General features: G+C 37.4%; 5 protein-coding genes across 6 annotated transcripts in view; 4 read left to right on the top strand and 1 right to left on the bottom strand.

Annotated features, from left to right (window-relative positions):
* Nucleotides 1-25: 25 nt before the first annotated feature.
* On the top strand, nt 26-525 carry Pmar_PMAR005927 (Small nuclear ribonucleoprotein Sm D2, putative; the record flags this gene model as incomplete). The annotated part of the gene is made up of 4 exons (XM_002769823.1): nt 26-136; nt 204-287; nt 334-398; nt 453-525. 4 exons carry the CDS (start codon nt 26-28, stop codon nt 523-525), a joined length of 333 nt encoding a protein of 110 aa, XP_002769869.1.
* Nucleotides 526-894: 369 nt separating this feature from the next.
* Nucleotides 895-1,616, top strand: Pmar_PMAR005926 (conserved hypothetical protein; the record flags this gene model as incomplete). Its single annotated transcript, XM_002769822.1, has 4 exons — nt 895-1,060; nt 1,104-1,179; nt 1,222-1,485; nt 1,529-1,616. 4 exons carry the CDS (start codon nt 895-897, stop codon nt 1,614-1,616), a joined length of 594 nt encoding a protein of 197 aa, XP_002769868.1.
* A 3,041-nt stretch (nt 1,617-4,657) lies between these two features.
* On the top strand, nt 4,658-8,226 carry Pmar_PMAR005925 (hypothetical protein; the record flags this gene model as incomplete). Of its 2 annotated transcripts, XM_002769821.1 has the most annotated exons (13): nt 4,658-4,690; nt 5,298-5,433; nt 5,770-5,833; nt 5,965-6,028; nt 6,501-6,573; nt 6,692-6,779; nt 6,837-6,969; nt 7,016-7,095; nt 7,211-7,306; nt 7,486-7,712; nt 7,768-7,818; nt 7,874-7,962; nt 8,015-8,226. In XM_002769821.1, 13 exons carry the CDS (start codon nt 4,658-4,660, stop codon nt 8,030-8,032), a joined length of 1,152 nt encoding a protein of 383 aa, XP_002769867.1. In that variant the 3' UTR covers nt 8,033-8,226. The 2 variants fall into 2 exon arrangements, with proteins under 2 accessions (XP_002769867.1, XP_002769866.1); XM_002769820.1 differs by having other exon boundaries at nt 7,874-8,223.
* A 3,488-nt stretch (nt 8,227-11,714) lies between these two features.
* Pmar_PMAR005924 (Tripeptide permease tppB, putative) lies at nt 11,715-14,285 on the top strand (the record flags this gene model as incomplete). Its single annotated transcript, XM_002769819.1, has 2 exons — nt 11,715-13,407; nt 13,454-14,285. The coding sequence occupies 2 exons, from the start codon at nt 11,715-11,717 to the stop codon at nt 13,510-13,512; spliced, it is 1,752 nt and encodes a 583-aa protein (XP_002769865.1). The 3' UTR covers nt 13,513-14,285.
* Pmar_PMAR005923 (hypothetical protein) overlaps nt 14,265-14,285 on the bottom strand; it is a gene marked incomplete at both ends in the record, with an annotated part of 279 nt that continues 258 nt past the window's right edge. The window contains one exon of the mRNA XM_002769818.1: nt 14,265-14,285. Coding sequence (XP_002769864.1) covers nt 14,265-14,285 — 21 coding nt within the window.

The raw sequence follows: 14,285 nt of genomic DNA, 5'->3' as shown, positions 1-14,285 counted from the left end.
TGTGATCCTGTTGTACAGCAGTACTATGGCTGATACCACTACCAATCAGACTACTGATGTTGATGAGGTGAATCGCGATAAATTCGAGACTGGGCCTTTAAGTCTTCTTACGAAGGCATGTGAAGAGAACAGTCAGGTAGTAGTAGAAGTAGCTGCTAGATTACCACTTATTGTTCTATCTACGCCGCTTTCGCTGTTTATAGGTACTCATCAATTGCCGTAATAACAGGAAGATCTTGGGTAGGGTGAAGGCATTTGATAGGCACTTCAATATGGTATTAGAGAATGTAATACTCAACAATTATTAATCCAGCCTTTATAATAACTAAATAGGTACGGGAGTTGTGGACAGAAGTACCCAAAGGTGGATCTAATAAGAAGCCTGTTAACAAGGATAGGTAATAGTACAATGATGATGATTGGTAGGATACTAGTTATTATACTTATACTAGGTTTGTAAGTAAGATGTTCCTTAGAGGTGATTCAGTTATCATGGTACTACGTAATCCTAAAGCCAAACAGTAATATACTGACGATGATTATGATGATGACTATTGGGGTAGTAGTATGCAGTATTAATAGTAGTAGGAGACAAATGAGGAAGCTGCTGTACCACTACTACTACCATTGGTGTTGATCATAATACTATTACTCTCATATCATCATCCTAGCGAGAGTATTAGTCTCTATCGTATCATTTTCGTATTGAGTAATTGTCAATTATAAGGTCCTATATTGATAGGTAGTTGAATATTACCTACTTTGCTTGTTAACCTACTCTAGTATTAGTAGTATTCTTGTGTGTAAATAGTGCTGCTACCATGTAATAGTGTCATCATTATACGGGATGATAATATTGGGTATTGCTGAGAAGAGGTATAAGTATCGATATTAATGTCTATGAACCTACAAAAACAGATAAGGGATAACGGTACAGATATACAGGAATACTTGAAGGAGCTCAACAAGTGGACTAGAGATCTCAAGCAACAGAGCAGCAGCAATATAGTGAGTGATAATACATCGAAAGAGAGGGAGAAGAAGATAGATGATGATGATGGTGATATATGTAGTACTACACTAATGATGATTACTCGTCTTAGGTAAGGTAGATGTGTTATTAAGGAATGAGGAAGTGATGCAAAAAGGACAACTATCTAGGGATAATGCTAAGGATATGTAGTTTAGGAATACTAGCAATATTCATGATGAATATTATAGGAAATCCTATTATGAAGCATGGGAGAAGTTGAATGTTGATGATTATGATAAAGATGGGTATGAATGCAAGAAGGCTATCATCGATGCTACCAACCATGAGCATTATGATGATGATCACTCGTCGCCTATGATACCTTATAAAATAATAACTAGTACTGCACCACAGAAACAGAAAGTAAATATACGTAAGGTTGCCGGAAGGAGGAGTAAATTAGAATATGCTCTCGAAGCAAAGGAGAGAGGGAATGCCTTTTATAAGAAAGGGTAATATGATGATAATAATACATTACAACTGTAGTTATTTCAGTCAACATAAATCAGCCCTTAGTGAGTATCGACTAGGTCTAACTTATCTTATTGATAATATTAAAGATGATGATGAGAAAAAGAGTTGATGGTAACTTTATACAATAACATATCAGCTGTATATTGTAAACTAAGTGAATATCCACAGGCTCTTAAGGCTGCTAATGATGTAATAATAGGCATTAATAATAAATCATTGAGTAGTACCTGTTAGCAGGCATTACAGTTAGACATGACCTCATCAAAGTCATTCTATAGGAGGGGGTATGCTCTTACTAAGATGAAGCGATGGCGTTTAGCTAAACGTGACTTTGACAAGTCTATGGAGTACAGGAATGAGTATGATAATAATGAGGAAAGAGAGTTAGCTGGTACTACTCATTTTAAGGATATTAGAGAGGTATTATTACTCGTTATCTTGATAGTTCATATTATTACACGTAGTTTGTGAATCGTCAAGTTGAAGGGCAAAGACTACTAGAGAGGGACGAGGCTATTAGGATCATCACTAATACACAACGAAAGGAACATGTTGGGAAACTTGTTAAAATATTCGTAAAGGACGTAACCAACAAGGAAGGGTCTGAGGTCAACAGAGTAGACAAAAGTATGGTGATCGATAATGATGAATCATCATTATCATGGAAGGATGATTATGATTATAATGTTCGTTGTGAATCTTCGGTTATGGATCGGAAGACCGATACTACATACATCCCAAAAGCTGTGAGGATTCGTAATGCCATCATTAGTGGGCATAAGAAAGATCATCATCATAAGGATGCACTGAAGAAGGCGGCATTTGGAGTGTCGTATTATCCATGATCATCATGATTAGGCCCAATGTTGTGTTATTAGTATTATTATCAAGCAGGACGATCCCATTACGCAATAGTATTGTCATTTAATCATGTAACAGTGATAACTCTCTTACTTGTCTTTAGCTGAATCACTACTACAGCAATAGAAAGTATTACATTTAGGAGTTGTCTGCAGTTGACGACGTTGGTTTTTATTAATATTGCCTATTACTACTTGGTGGTAGGTAACCATGTCCATTACCAGTATACTACATGGTATTCTCATCCAACTATTACAATAAGTGAAATATTAGTACTAAAGCACATATTAGTACTCAAGTTTTGAGTACATAAAGCTGACTATTTAAATCCTTGTTAGCAGCATCATACTAGTGTAAATAATACCACTGATTCAGTAGCACTGAACAGTATACCATCTATTGGGTATATCTTATCTCTAATGATCTAATATTCCAGGCTGAGCAGCCTGTATTCCCTCTATATGGTATTGTAATCACTACTAGTTATTGGTAAATGAATGGTACTACTCTGTACCATTATCGAGGACTATAGAAAGCATAGTGATGTATTTGTAGAGTATGTGCATGTATCATCTTATCAGTCGCCTCTATATCTATTCCATATCAACCTCCCTCTCTACTGTTAGCCCCGTATAGGTTACCTATCTATTACTATACAGTATAATAAGCATCAACACAGTCCTAGTGCCCCTCGCCCCTCTATCCCATGTTGAGAGTAGCATCGATGACGACGCAAGATAATTACGAATCGATTAAAATGGCGTGCGCTAAACTTATCACCGCCGTTGGGGAACCCCACGTATCTTGAGGGTCGTAGTAATAGTAGATATGTTTTCCACACCCTCATCATCATCTACCGATTTTCTACTACCACCAGCGGTGGACCCATTATCATATCCATCTGAACCAGAATGCCAATTATTTCCGGGATACTTTGGTTATTACGTACAACTTGGTAATAATAATAATATTAATATGTACATCTGTTATTGTTGTTCAGCTCTATTTAGTATATGTGGACTATCATTAATATTGAAGAAGTATAAGGAGGGTAATAGTGTTAGGACTTGGTGGGAGTTCTTATTAGATAGTTCTAAACAAGGGATAGGATCATCATGGATACATTGTCTCAATCTAATATTTGCTACCAGATTACATGTAATAATAATCATGTTAATGGTAGAATGATGATACACTCTTTAGGAGGAGACTGGTGGTGATCCATGTGATTGGTATTGGATTAATATAATGGTAGATGTACTCCTTGGTACGGGTATTAATTACATACTACTTAAACTCATAACGTAATAATAATACAATATAATACTCCAATATCGTAGTACTGCTTTAGGCATTTTATCATACCATTATTATTTGGTGAGGATATAGGAAATAGTTTTGTATTCGGAGAGTATGGTAATGATATCCATAATGGTGGACAATGGCAGACTAAAGGGACTAAGTGGAGTAATTATTTTAAACAATTGGTAGTATTAGTAATCCACTTATTATAATTATTACTTTTATGTTAGATACTATGGTTATGTATAGTTAGTATCATGAAATGTATTATGTTATGTATAATGCTTCAATTGCAAACGACAATGTTATCTCTTACTGCTGATATATTACATCCCTTACGTCACCACAGGTAGTAGTAGTAGTAGTAGTAGTAGTAGTAGTAGTAGTAGTAGTAGTAGTAGTAGTAGTAGTAGTAGTAGTAGTAGTAGTAGTAGTAGTAGTAGTAGTAGTAGTAGTGTCAATGATGATGTCAGTGATGCCTGTGTATTGTATAATACGATCGTCTTCTTAGGTTACTCAAGTTGATATTCGTTATGATAGTTACCCCAGTAATTATGAATATATTACAGTTTTGGGTAACTGATAATTTCATACGTCGACATAATCCACATAGTAAAAACGAAGAACATCCACAAGGAGAGCCTTTATTAGTGAACAATACATAATGATTAATCATTATTAGTTGATGTACTGAGTAATAATATCTCAATGTTGCGTTAGTCTATCATCAGCATGAACAACAGCAAGGAGAGGAGGGATATCATTATCATGTCATTGTCTGTATCATCATCATCATCATCATCAGTAGAGCTTGAACGATTAATAATAGTAATAATATGATACTAGCAATATGAAATCTAATGATGTCCATTAACCTTATCATATTAACGGTAGCAGTGTTGTTATTTATATTACACCGTATAACAGAGTGTTGGATCAATGTTGCGGAATGTTATCCTACTTCATCTTTTTTTCCTTCTCTTCAGCATGACGGCTATATTGGTATCGTACTATACTACAGTAGTAATAGTAGGATTCGATGTATGAGCCTATATACTGGTTTAGGAAGGGTTTCATTACTTGCTTACATACTACCATCATCATCATCAACAACAACAACAACAAGAACCTCCTCAAACTATCGTGTTGTATTATGTCAATACATCTTATTATCTCATATGCCTTTGGATACATAATAAGCTGTTCATTGATATACTAAATTAATCGTTATCAGTATACCATGTTGTTATAATGAACCCTAGTCCTCATCATCATCATACCACTCCTCCTTCTACTCATCATCATCATACCCTATCGTATATAACAGGGCCAACAGGGGATGTCATATCCCGAGGTAGTAATATCACGTTATTATTATTACTATTACCTCATGATAATGATGATTGTGATTGATAGATGAGAGCCTGGAGAGAGATGCTGATGCTCATAATGATGATACATTCGGTGATGATTATATTAACAATACCATCACTCAAATGGACGATAATAATAATAATAATGACTATCCTATAATGTCCTCCTATATTCATGACATCAATAAAGGATCCATATTCACGAGGGTACACTATGTGTAGTGGATGATCATGCTTATGGTATTTAGTAGTAGGATGAGGATGAGGAGGAGGAGAAGGATCAAGCCAACGAAGACGAGGAGGACGGCGTTGGAAGCAGGCATCATTATCATTACCAGACGGGTTTAAGAATGTCCCCTATAGTAGGATCTAGTCATACTACTCAAACAAGTAGTAGTAGCATTGAATACTCTTGTATACTCCTATATTATCGCTATAGTGAGCACCCATCAACGTTTAGATAATGATGGATTAATGATGATGACGATGATGATGCATGGCCCACCGGGTATAATATTACCATCCCCTCCTCCTACTCCCGCTCCCCTCCTCCTCCTCCTCCTGGTATAGTAAGAAGGTCTTCTACCGGGGGTGGTCTTGTCGCAGACGTCGTATCCAATCAACATATCACTCCACATCATACCACTCCTTCAGAACATCATCATTATCCTATACGGTAAAGAGTATCATCTTCATCATTACTATAGATAGTCATACTATTAATAGACCTCCTCCTGGTATACATCTCCCACAACAACAACAACAACATCACGATGTTACACCATCAGCTGTAGTATTACCTTCTACCATTCCTCCATTACTGGGGAGAGGTTATGATAATGATGATAATAAGATGAAGCAGAAGCAGCAGAGTGGAGTTCCACAGAGGTATTAAGTTTATTGATAATCACTAGTTATTAGGTTGGAGCTCATGATTATTAGGTTTGGTCCTCCTGGTATGGAGTTAGCTTACTTGAGAGGAAATGTAATCGAGTAACCCTAAACTCTATTATTGTGTATCATTATTATTATCATCATTAGACTACTACTAATACATCATCATCATCATCAACTGCCTCCCGATATGATGGTACATCTTCTACTGATACTCATCATGGATCTCTGATGAGGAAAGGAAGAGGCTATCCAATACCATTGACATCTTATCATAGGAAGAAGCTTATTGCTACTACTACCACTGCTGCTGCTGCTGCGGTCGATGGTCTGAATACTAGGAGTACTGCTGATATTATGCAGCCAGCATATGGTCAATACTCCTCCTCCTCCTCCTCCTCCTCATCATCATCGTCGTGGTCGAGTATGGTTATTGGGAATAGATGGATGACTGATGATGAGAAGGATATGGTGATGAAGTCACAATTGAATCAAATGGTATGATCAATGATTAATATTATACAGTGTTGTTAAACAATGATGATGATGATGTTCGTTAATAGGCACAATTGAATACAGGGGTACAGGACAGAAAGGGAAAGTTCATATTCAACAATAACAACAACAATAAGAACAGTAGTAGTGGTAGTACAATAATGATGATGATGGAAGGAGGAGGAGTAGGAGGAGGTAAAGAATACTGCTCAGACGACTATACTACTCTACTGTAGTAGTATGTTATTATTACTCGTAGATGCTACTCCTAATGATGAGATGTTGTTGTCCAATCCTTGTACTAGATTCCTAGGCAATAAAGTATATTCTAGTATACAACATCCAAGGTGAGGAGGAGCTATACTATGACTATACTCGTCATTATCATTGATACCATTGCTTAGGCGTAATCTTACTCTTACATCCTCTCGTAAGGAAACCAGCAACAACAACAACAACAAGAGTAGTGATCATACATATAATAATAATGATGATGATCCTCGGAAGATAATAGAAGATGGATTATTACAAATGATGGTATTATTATTATTAGGACTATTATGATAAGAGTGTATTGTTTTAGGACATAGATATATGTGATAATAATCTATCTGTATTACATCCAATGGCTATTGATCGTATTGTGCATACTCTTGATACACGGTAATAATGCTAGTAGATGCTCATAGGATTATAATACATGCCATACTTTGGTGCTAATGCTCGTAGTCTTATTATTATTATTATGTTCATCACATCATCATCATCATTCACTTAGGGTTCATTTACTACACAATATTATACAAGAGTTATTACGCTTTAGTGGAGGTAAGGAGACAGCAGTAGCAGCATTGGTAGGGTATAGGAAAGGGAGGTAATCAAAAAGTCAAACTTGGATCATAAACAATATAGATTTATCATTAAACATATCTTCATATTCTTTTTTCGAATCTGGTTCCCCTTCGCCTTTCTCTTCCTTCTCCTCTTAATAATACTCGAAGGAGATATGGTGGTTGTTGTTGTTGTTACTGCTCATCCACGGCTATCTTGTAGATTACTCATACAACGGCTATGCACGGCTCTACAGTATGTATTACTACCACCACATGATGATGATGCTCAATGCTCTTGCTCCTCGAGTGATGCTGGTAATGATGTATTGAATAATGATAATACCAATAGTCATCATCATGACCACCATCATCATGGTGTTGGTGATTCGATGATGATCATGAGAGGAAGGGGGAGGACTCTATCTTTATTACAAAACAAGGATGAAGGTACAATACCGGAGTAAACAATGAATCCAGTCTGCTGCTGATTTTCGTTATACAGTTACTCATCGACAAGAACATCGTATACAAACACTGTTATCAACTATAGAAGGTAATGGAAGATTATCTTGTGCATATTGTCGTCATGGTCAAAGGGATCTTTATAGATACCATACGATGGGAACATCTAACTTACCCTTGCTATAACATGCTCACTATTCTTTCATCAATGCTTCATTGTATAACTCGACAAGAAGTAGTACCAGTTAATGATGATGGTGAATGGGGAGATATGTTACACACTTTAGAACGTTCGAATATTATAATAGGCTCCATCTCCTCTTCCTCCTCCTCCTTTACTAAGTAGTGTATAGTCCACCAGATCATGGAGGATGATGATGATTATGAGCATTACTCTATTATCATTACTAGTTATTATCAATGTAATCTATTATCGATGATCTCTGATGTCGTTGAATAATGATGGTAATAATAACAACCATATTATAGTTATTCAAAACCATCCGCATCATCATCATCATTATCATCATCTCATTGCCCACAGTTTACAGTTCGAAAGCATATCGTGTTGTTGTTGTTAGTCCATTAGTGCATTACTAATAGTATCTCCCATCCTTTCGGAGAATGGTACCCTCCATGGCCACTATCATTAGGAGGAGGACCTCCACCATAATACAATACATTATGATGATGATGATGATGATGATGATGATGATGATGGTGTTGAAGGTCATCATCAAGCAACAATAGCCCCCAATGCTATCCATAGCATCCTACCTTGGTTACCTATATAGGTAACCAAGGAATGCTATGGGAGAATAACTGCATTCTCAACAAGGTGTCAGCAGTGTTGTCTCTGTAGTCGACATTCTTCCACCATCTTCAGAACCGTCCTATAACAACATAAGGCTCCTCCTGGATTAGGAGGCATCATCACTGATGATAGTGTAACCGGCGTAGACAGGCGTGCCCTGCAAATTGTGATATTATGATCTTTATCATCATTATCACCGTGACTATGCATCGGTTACTATCTCGCTAAGAGCGATTCCCTCTATCTGAGGGGAATACTGCAGCAGCAGGTGGCTCATGGAAGCTGCTGTAGTCAACAATGGGATCCTACCAGCAGCCGTATATCAAGGAATCGATAGTAATGAAGGATCATCCTCCTCCTCTTCATTGTTGTTATTGTAGATGATCTCATCACGATCATTATCATTACTCGGATCATGGTATCCACGATATCAACTAGTACTCGATAGATAATGCGTAGTAGGAAGACGAATGAGGCCTCTTATTATCAGATTAATGTTGGCTCTATCTTAATTCATATAGCTCGGACTCTTAACCCTAACAACAACATCATGGTGGTAGTAGTATTTTCATAATGTCTCCCAAAGTTAGGAGTAATATGATGAGTACTAAGCCCACTATGTATGCTATTATTTACTGTTCTCACCCATACCATATGCCGATACTCTACATATCATATGATCATGTTGATCGTATGAGTGGCAATGGGATGCACTACTATCGTCGTCGAGCTCAGGAATAAACTAGAGATTGTATGAGTATACCCACTTAGTGATAATTACTACTAACATGGGGTATAAGAATCCTGATCATACCCTCTCTCTCCCTCTTCCTAATATTCATTATCAAGAGTATCCCTACTGGAAGAGCATCTAGGCAGGCCTTATTAGTCGTGATATAGATGAGGGAATGAGTAAGTATTCAACAGGGCCATGACCACCGAGACTAACTACCTTCTGGCATTATCATCATCATACGAATGTAGTTCACTAACGCTAACAGTAATACTCTATCGGAAATATGATAATAAAGGTACTGTATGAGCAGACTATTCTGAGACGAACATTTGTAATCAATCTCAGAGTTATTAAGGCTCGAGAAGTAAAGAGCTTTTAGCTCATACCAAGCTCCCCCCCCCTGTACCGATAATGATGATATAGACTATAGAAGTTTATGCAGGAGGATATGACAAATATTCAATGACTATTGTCTTCCAAGTTAGTCGAAATGTGATCAGTTAGATGTCTTGTAAGTAGAGGGAAACACAGAGATAAGAGTAGAGTTGTGCGAGCTGTGGTCCATGATGATATGGAGTGCTAGCACGGGTGATGGGAATGTGTAGTTGTAGCAAATAAGAATAGTAAGCTTCTTTATACCGTAAGGAGCAGCAGCATTGAAGATCTCTATAAAGGCTGATCCCACACTCTAGCTGCCTACGAATAAGGCTGCTGATCCGGTAGAGGTAATGGGGATCCAAGTACTAAAACCTGTTGGCTGATGATGATGATGATCACATCATCTCAGCTTTGAAGTCAGTCCTGGTCTCTCAATGAGACAATGCCTATTGCTATCTTAATCTCATCAGAAATATCTGAAGCATGTTCCTATAATGGTTAATAAGTATGATGAAGTTCTCTCCTATACAACAACTCTACAGTTACTGGAGGAGCTGGCGATATATTCAATTCATGAGGAGGAGGAGGAAGATGGTAACGTAGGTAACACGTGTATGCGGGAGGGACTATGAATAGTTGTGGGCAACAAAAGGATCAATTACTAGTTTCTCATATACCACGTACCCCGTAATAATGTGTGTCCGTTGTGTTAGTTCCTAGTTCGGAGTTTAAAGAAGACCTTTCTTTGTAGACCATTGGGTGATATAACACAAACTAGTATGAAGTATTCTATTTCTTTAAGCCAGTTTTGTACGTACTGGAGAATTAGCACCCTCGGCAGATATCAACGGATAGCTAGGACACTATCGATCCATACAGTGTAGTGCTTCAGATTTTTGTTTTAGTACTCGTATGTTATCATCGTGTAAGTACTTTTTATATTCTACAAGACGATATTCTATTGCTATCGGCTGTATGCGGATTCCAATTCGGAAGGGCTCATAAAGACCAGTTCGTGATGATTCTCAAATATCCATTATGCAGGTAACCACGATCATGACCACGAGTATAAGAGTAGCATAAGAGTGTTATTATTACTATTATCCTCCCTTTTCTAACGTTAGACCATTAGAGTTAATTTAAGTTGAGATGTATTATAATGATTGCAATACTACCAAGCCCGCCATCATGTCTTCTTCTCCTCGTCAATACCATACCTTTAACAATCCGTATATTAGTTGTGGTTTTGATCTATTAAGTATTGCAAACATCTATCGTGGACGTAGACCTCTCACTCCCCTCTCTTATATCACAATAACAATGTGACTGTCTGTCTTCACTTCATCCATACCTCCCTACCACAGGGATGGCGGCCCATTAACGCTATATTAGTCCTCCACACAATACGTTCATGTTCTGTCCCTTTTGTGGGCATCCTCGGAATATTAATCAGTATAGGAGTTAGACGATGTCGTCGAACAGCATATGTAGTATACGTCGATTTACTATATTGATCATATCGTATAGAAATTCTTACAACGTATGATTAATTATGGCGATATACAACGGTTCATGCTCCGGATGATGATGATGATCCCATGCTTTTGCTCATGTCCTCATTTGGTGTTGATTGTTGATATATTATCGTAATAGAGGTCTCCATCTTTATCTCCATTATAGTGAATATTGATGATGATACAAGAAAGAGCAAGATGATCGTAGTAAACCTCTTACCTCTGTTGATCAGATGACTAGTCATATCTGATTTCTCGTCGGTATTCATGTTGTTCCTAAGCCCACACAATAGCTGTCCCCAGTGCCGCAATAGCCGACATCTAGCAGTAGTCGTTAGCATACCTGTTTTATATGATAGTATTGGTTAAATATCAGTTCAAATAATAATACGTCGTGTTATTGTTATTCGTTGTATTATTCTTAGTTGTTGTTACATTCTTCCTTTTCTTCCCTGTTATAGTTCCTGGTTATTATTACCGGTGGAACATTGAAAAAGAAGGTATTTGGAACCTCTACTACATTATCGTTACTTGCAACAACCACAATGAAGTCATTATCATCACTTGTCGCCGTCAACGTGAAGGTTACTGATGCCGATAAGCCTCTAACATGGACTGATCCTAATGGCAATACATATCATTATTATGAGCATCCTATGATGAAGGCTACTATATTCGTATTACTACAAGAGATGTGTGAACGACTAGCATTCTATGGTCTAACTCCTAATCTACAGACCTTTCTTAAGATTAATTTGGGTTATACCGATTCTGCAGCCAATACATATATTGCCGACTTCCAGGCTATCATATATGTCACTCCATTAATAGCCGCTATACTCTCTGATACGTGGTTAGGCGTATATAATACTATCCTTATATTCTCTGTGGTATATACTATAGGGTTAGCACTATTCTGTGTAGCATCAGTTCCTAGTTTATGTCAACCATGGATGGTACATCTATCACTTATGGTACTCATTACATTAGGTAGTGGTGGTATTAAAAGTTGTGTAAATGTTATGGGTGCTCAACAATTCCATCCTGAGCTGCATAAAGCACTCATTACTAGGTTCTTTACATACTTCTATTCAAGTATTAATATTGGTGCATTAGTTGGTGGTATTGTTACTCCTATATTGGTCGAGGATGTGTCATTCTTTGTTGCATATCTCGTACCATTCTTCGCTTTCATCGTAGCAACAGCTGTCTTCCTATATGGTGGTATAATGGGTAGATTCGTTAAGCCTAAACCACAAGGTTCAGCTGTATTAGAGGTATGCAAGGTTATTGGGTGTGCTACTTATAAGCTATCCTTGGAGAAATGTAAAAAGTCTAATGGTGGACCATTTGAAGATCGTTTTATTGAGGATGCTAAGGAGATATTCCGTTTAATACCTCTATTCACCATTATCATACCCTTTACCATTGCTTATGATCAAATGACTACTGCATGGCTTACTCAAGCTGAGAAGATGAATCTTGATACATTTGGTTGGGATATGCCTGCAGCATTAATGCAGAATATCGATAGTGTTGCAATTATCGTTAATTCCCTCTTGATTGATGGTTTGCTTTATTCATGGCTCAGATCTAGAGGCAAGATGTGGTCTGTTCTTACACGTATGTGTGTTGGATCCTTGATGGGTGCTGCATCATTACTACTTTCTCTTGCTGCTGAATATGCTATAATGTATAGACCATTATATACGGTATCAGTATGGTGGCAAGTACCACAATTCTGGGTAATTGCAGCTGGTGAGATATTCCTTACATCAACATCATACGAAGTTGCATTTACATATTCACCAAGCCATCTTAAAGCAGTATCATCGGCGATCAACTTGCTGTTCTTCGCTATTGCCAATTTTATCGCTGGTGCCATATTTCAAGTATGTTCTCCCTGGATGCCTGATTTTACTCCATCAGATTATCCCAATTCTGTTATGTACTATGGTTCCCATTACGATTACTATTACCTTCTTTTGGCTGGTATATGTGTTGTTGGAGCTATCATGTGTTTAGCGCTTATGCCTTACTTCAACCGTGTTGATCGTGAAGCTAAGAAACGCCAAGCAGAAGAAGATGCGGAATTAGCAGTTGCGAAGTCCAAAAGTGACGATGAAGAAGAGAAAACAGATGATGTTAAGGATGAGGAAGCTCTTGCTGCAACTGATGATGAGTCTGTTGACGGTGTTACTAGTCAAAGCAGTGGAACTGGTAGCAGCAGTGGTAGAGGTAAGTGAGCACTTGATCATATTCACTGTCATTATTCTATTATCAGATGGACCACCGACGAGCGGCAATATTGATACAGATCGTCGTGGCAGCAGCCGTCTTTAATAATAGTAGCAGAAGATTATCTACTACTACTACTATTGTTAAAGGTTCATCAGTGGTGATGATAATGTATGCCTCACTTCGATGAATGTATGATGAGTCTTTGTTGTCTATTTTCCTCGAGTTCAACAATCATCCGATACTTCATTATGGCATGTATCATTATCCTTGCTGCTGGTCAACAATTTTAATACCTCTATTTCTGCGCTTGTTTTACTGTCATTGTTGATAATATCCCTACTGTCGATAACATTTCTACTACTTCTACTACTACTTTAGTGTGGCGGCTTTTCATGTATCCTTCTTTGTTGCCTTTCTATGCTTCTTCTGACCCTAGCTTTACTGTTCTGTTGTTGATGTTGATCCAACTTCTAGTAAAACTCTTCTTATCGTTCTGATGATAATAACGAAAATAGTGTAGATTGAGCAGTTTTACAGCCACATAATTACTGGCTGAATATAATCATAATTCTATCGATGATGAGCGGTTACTAAATCAATACTACTCTAACAGCTGTATTCTTCGTAGTATTCCGTCTTTGCCGTTGAAGAATTATGATAATCCTTATTATTATTGATGATAATACAGTCATTAGTCATGAGATTATGCTCGATACTAATGCTGTTGAGTAGGATCCGCAAGCAGATGACTCAGTAATATCCTTAGGATGCCTCCTCACTACTTGAGTGTATCCTATCAACATCATCGTCGCCAACATCATAATCTTTCTGTCTTCTTGTGTATCACATGATGATCAGTATCGATTATCGTTAGG

This window comes from Perkinsus marinus, assembly GCF_000006405.1.
Source record: "Perkinsus marinus ATCC 50983 genomic scaffold scf_1104296964856, whole genome shotgun sequence".
In the NCBI taxonomy this organism is placed as follows: Eukaryota; Perkinsozoa; order Perkinsida; family Perkinsidae; genus Perkinsus; species Perkinsus marinus.
The sequence above is the reverse complement of the archived record's forward strand: the minus strand, read 5'-3'. Positions and strand labels throughout refer to the sequence as shown.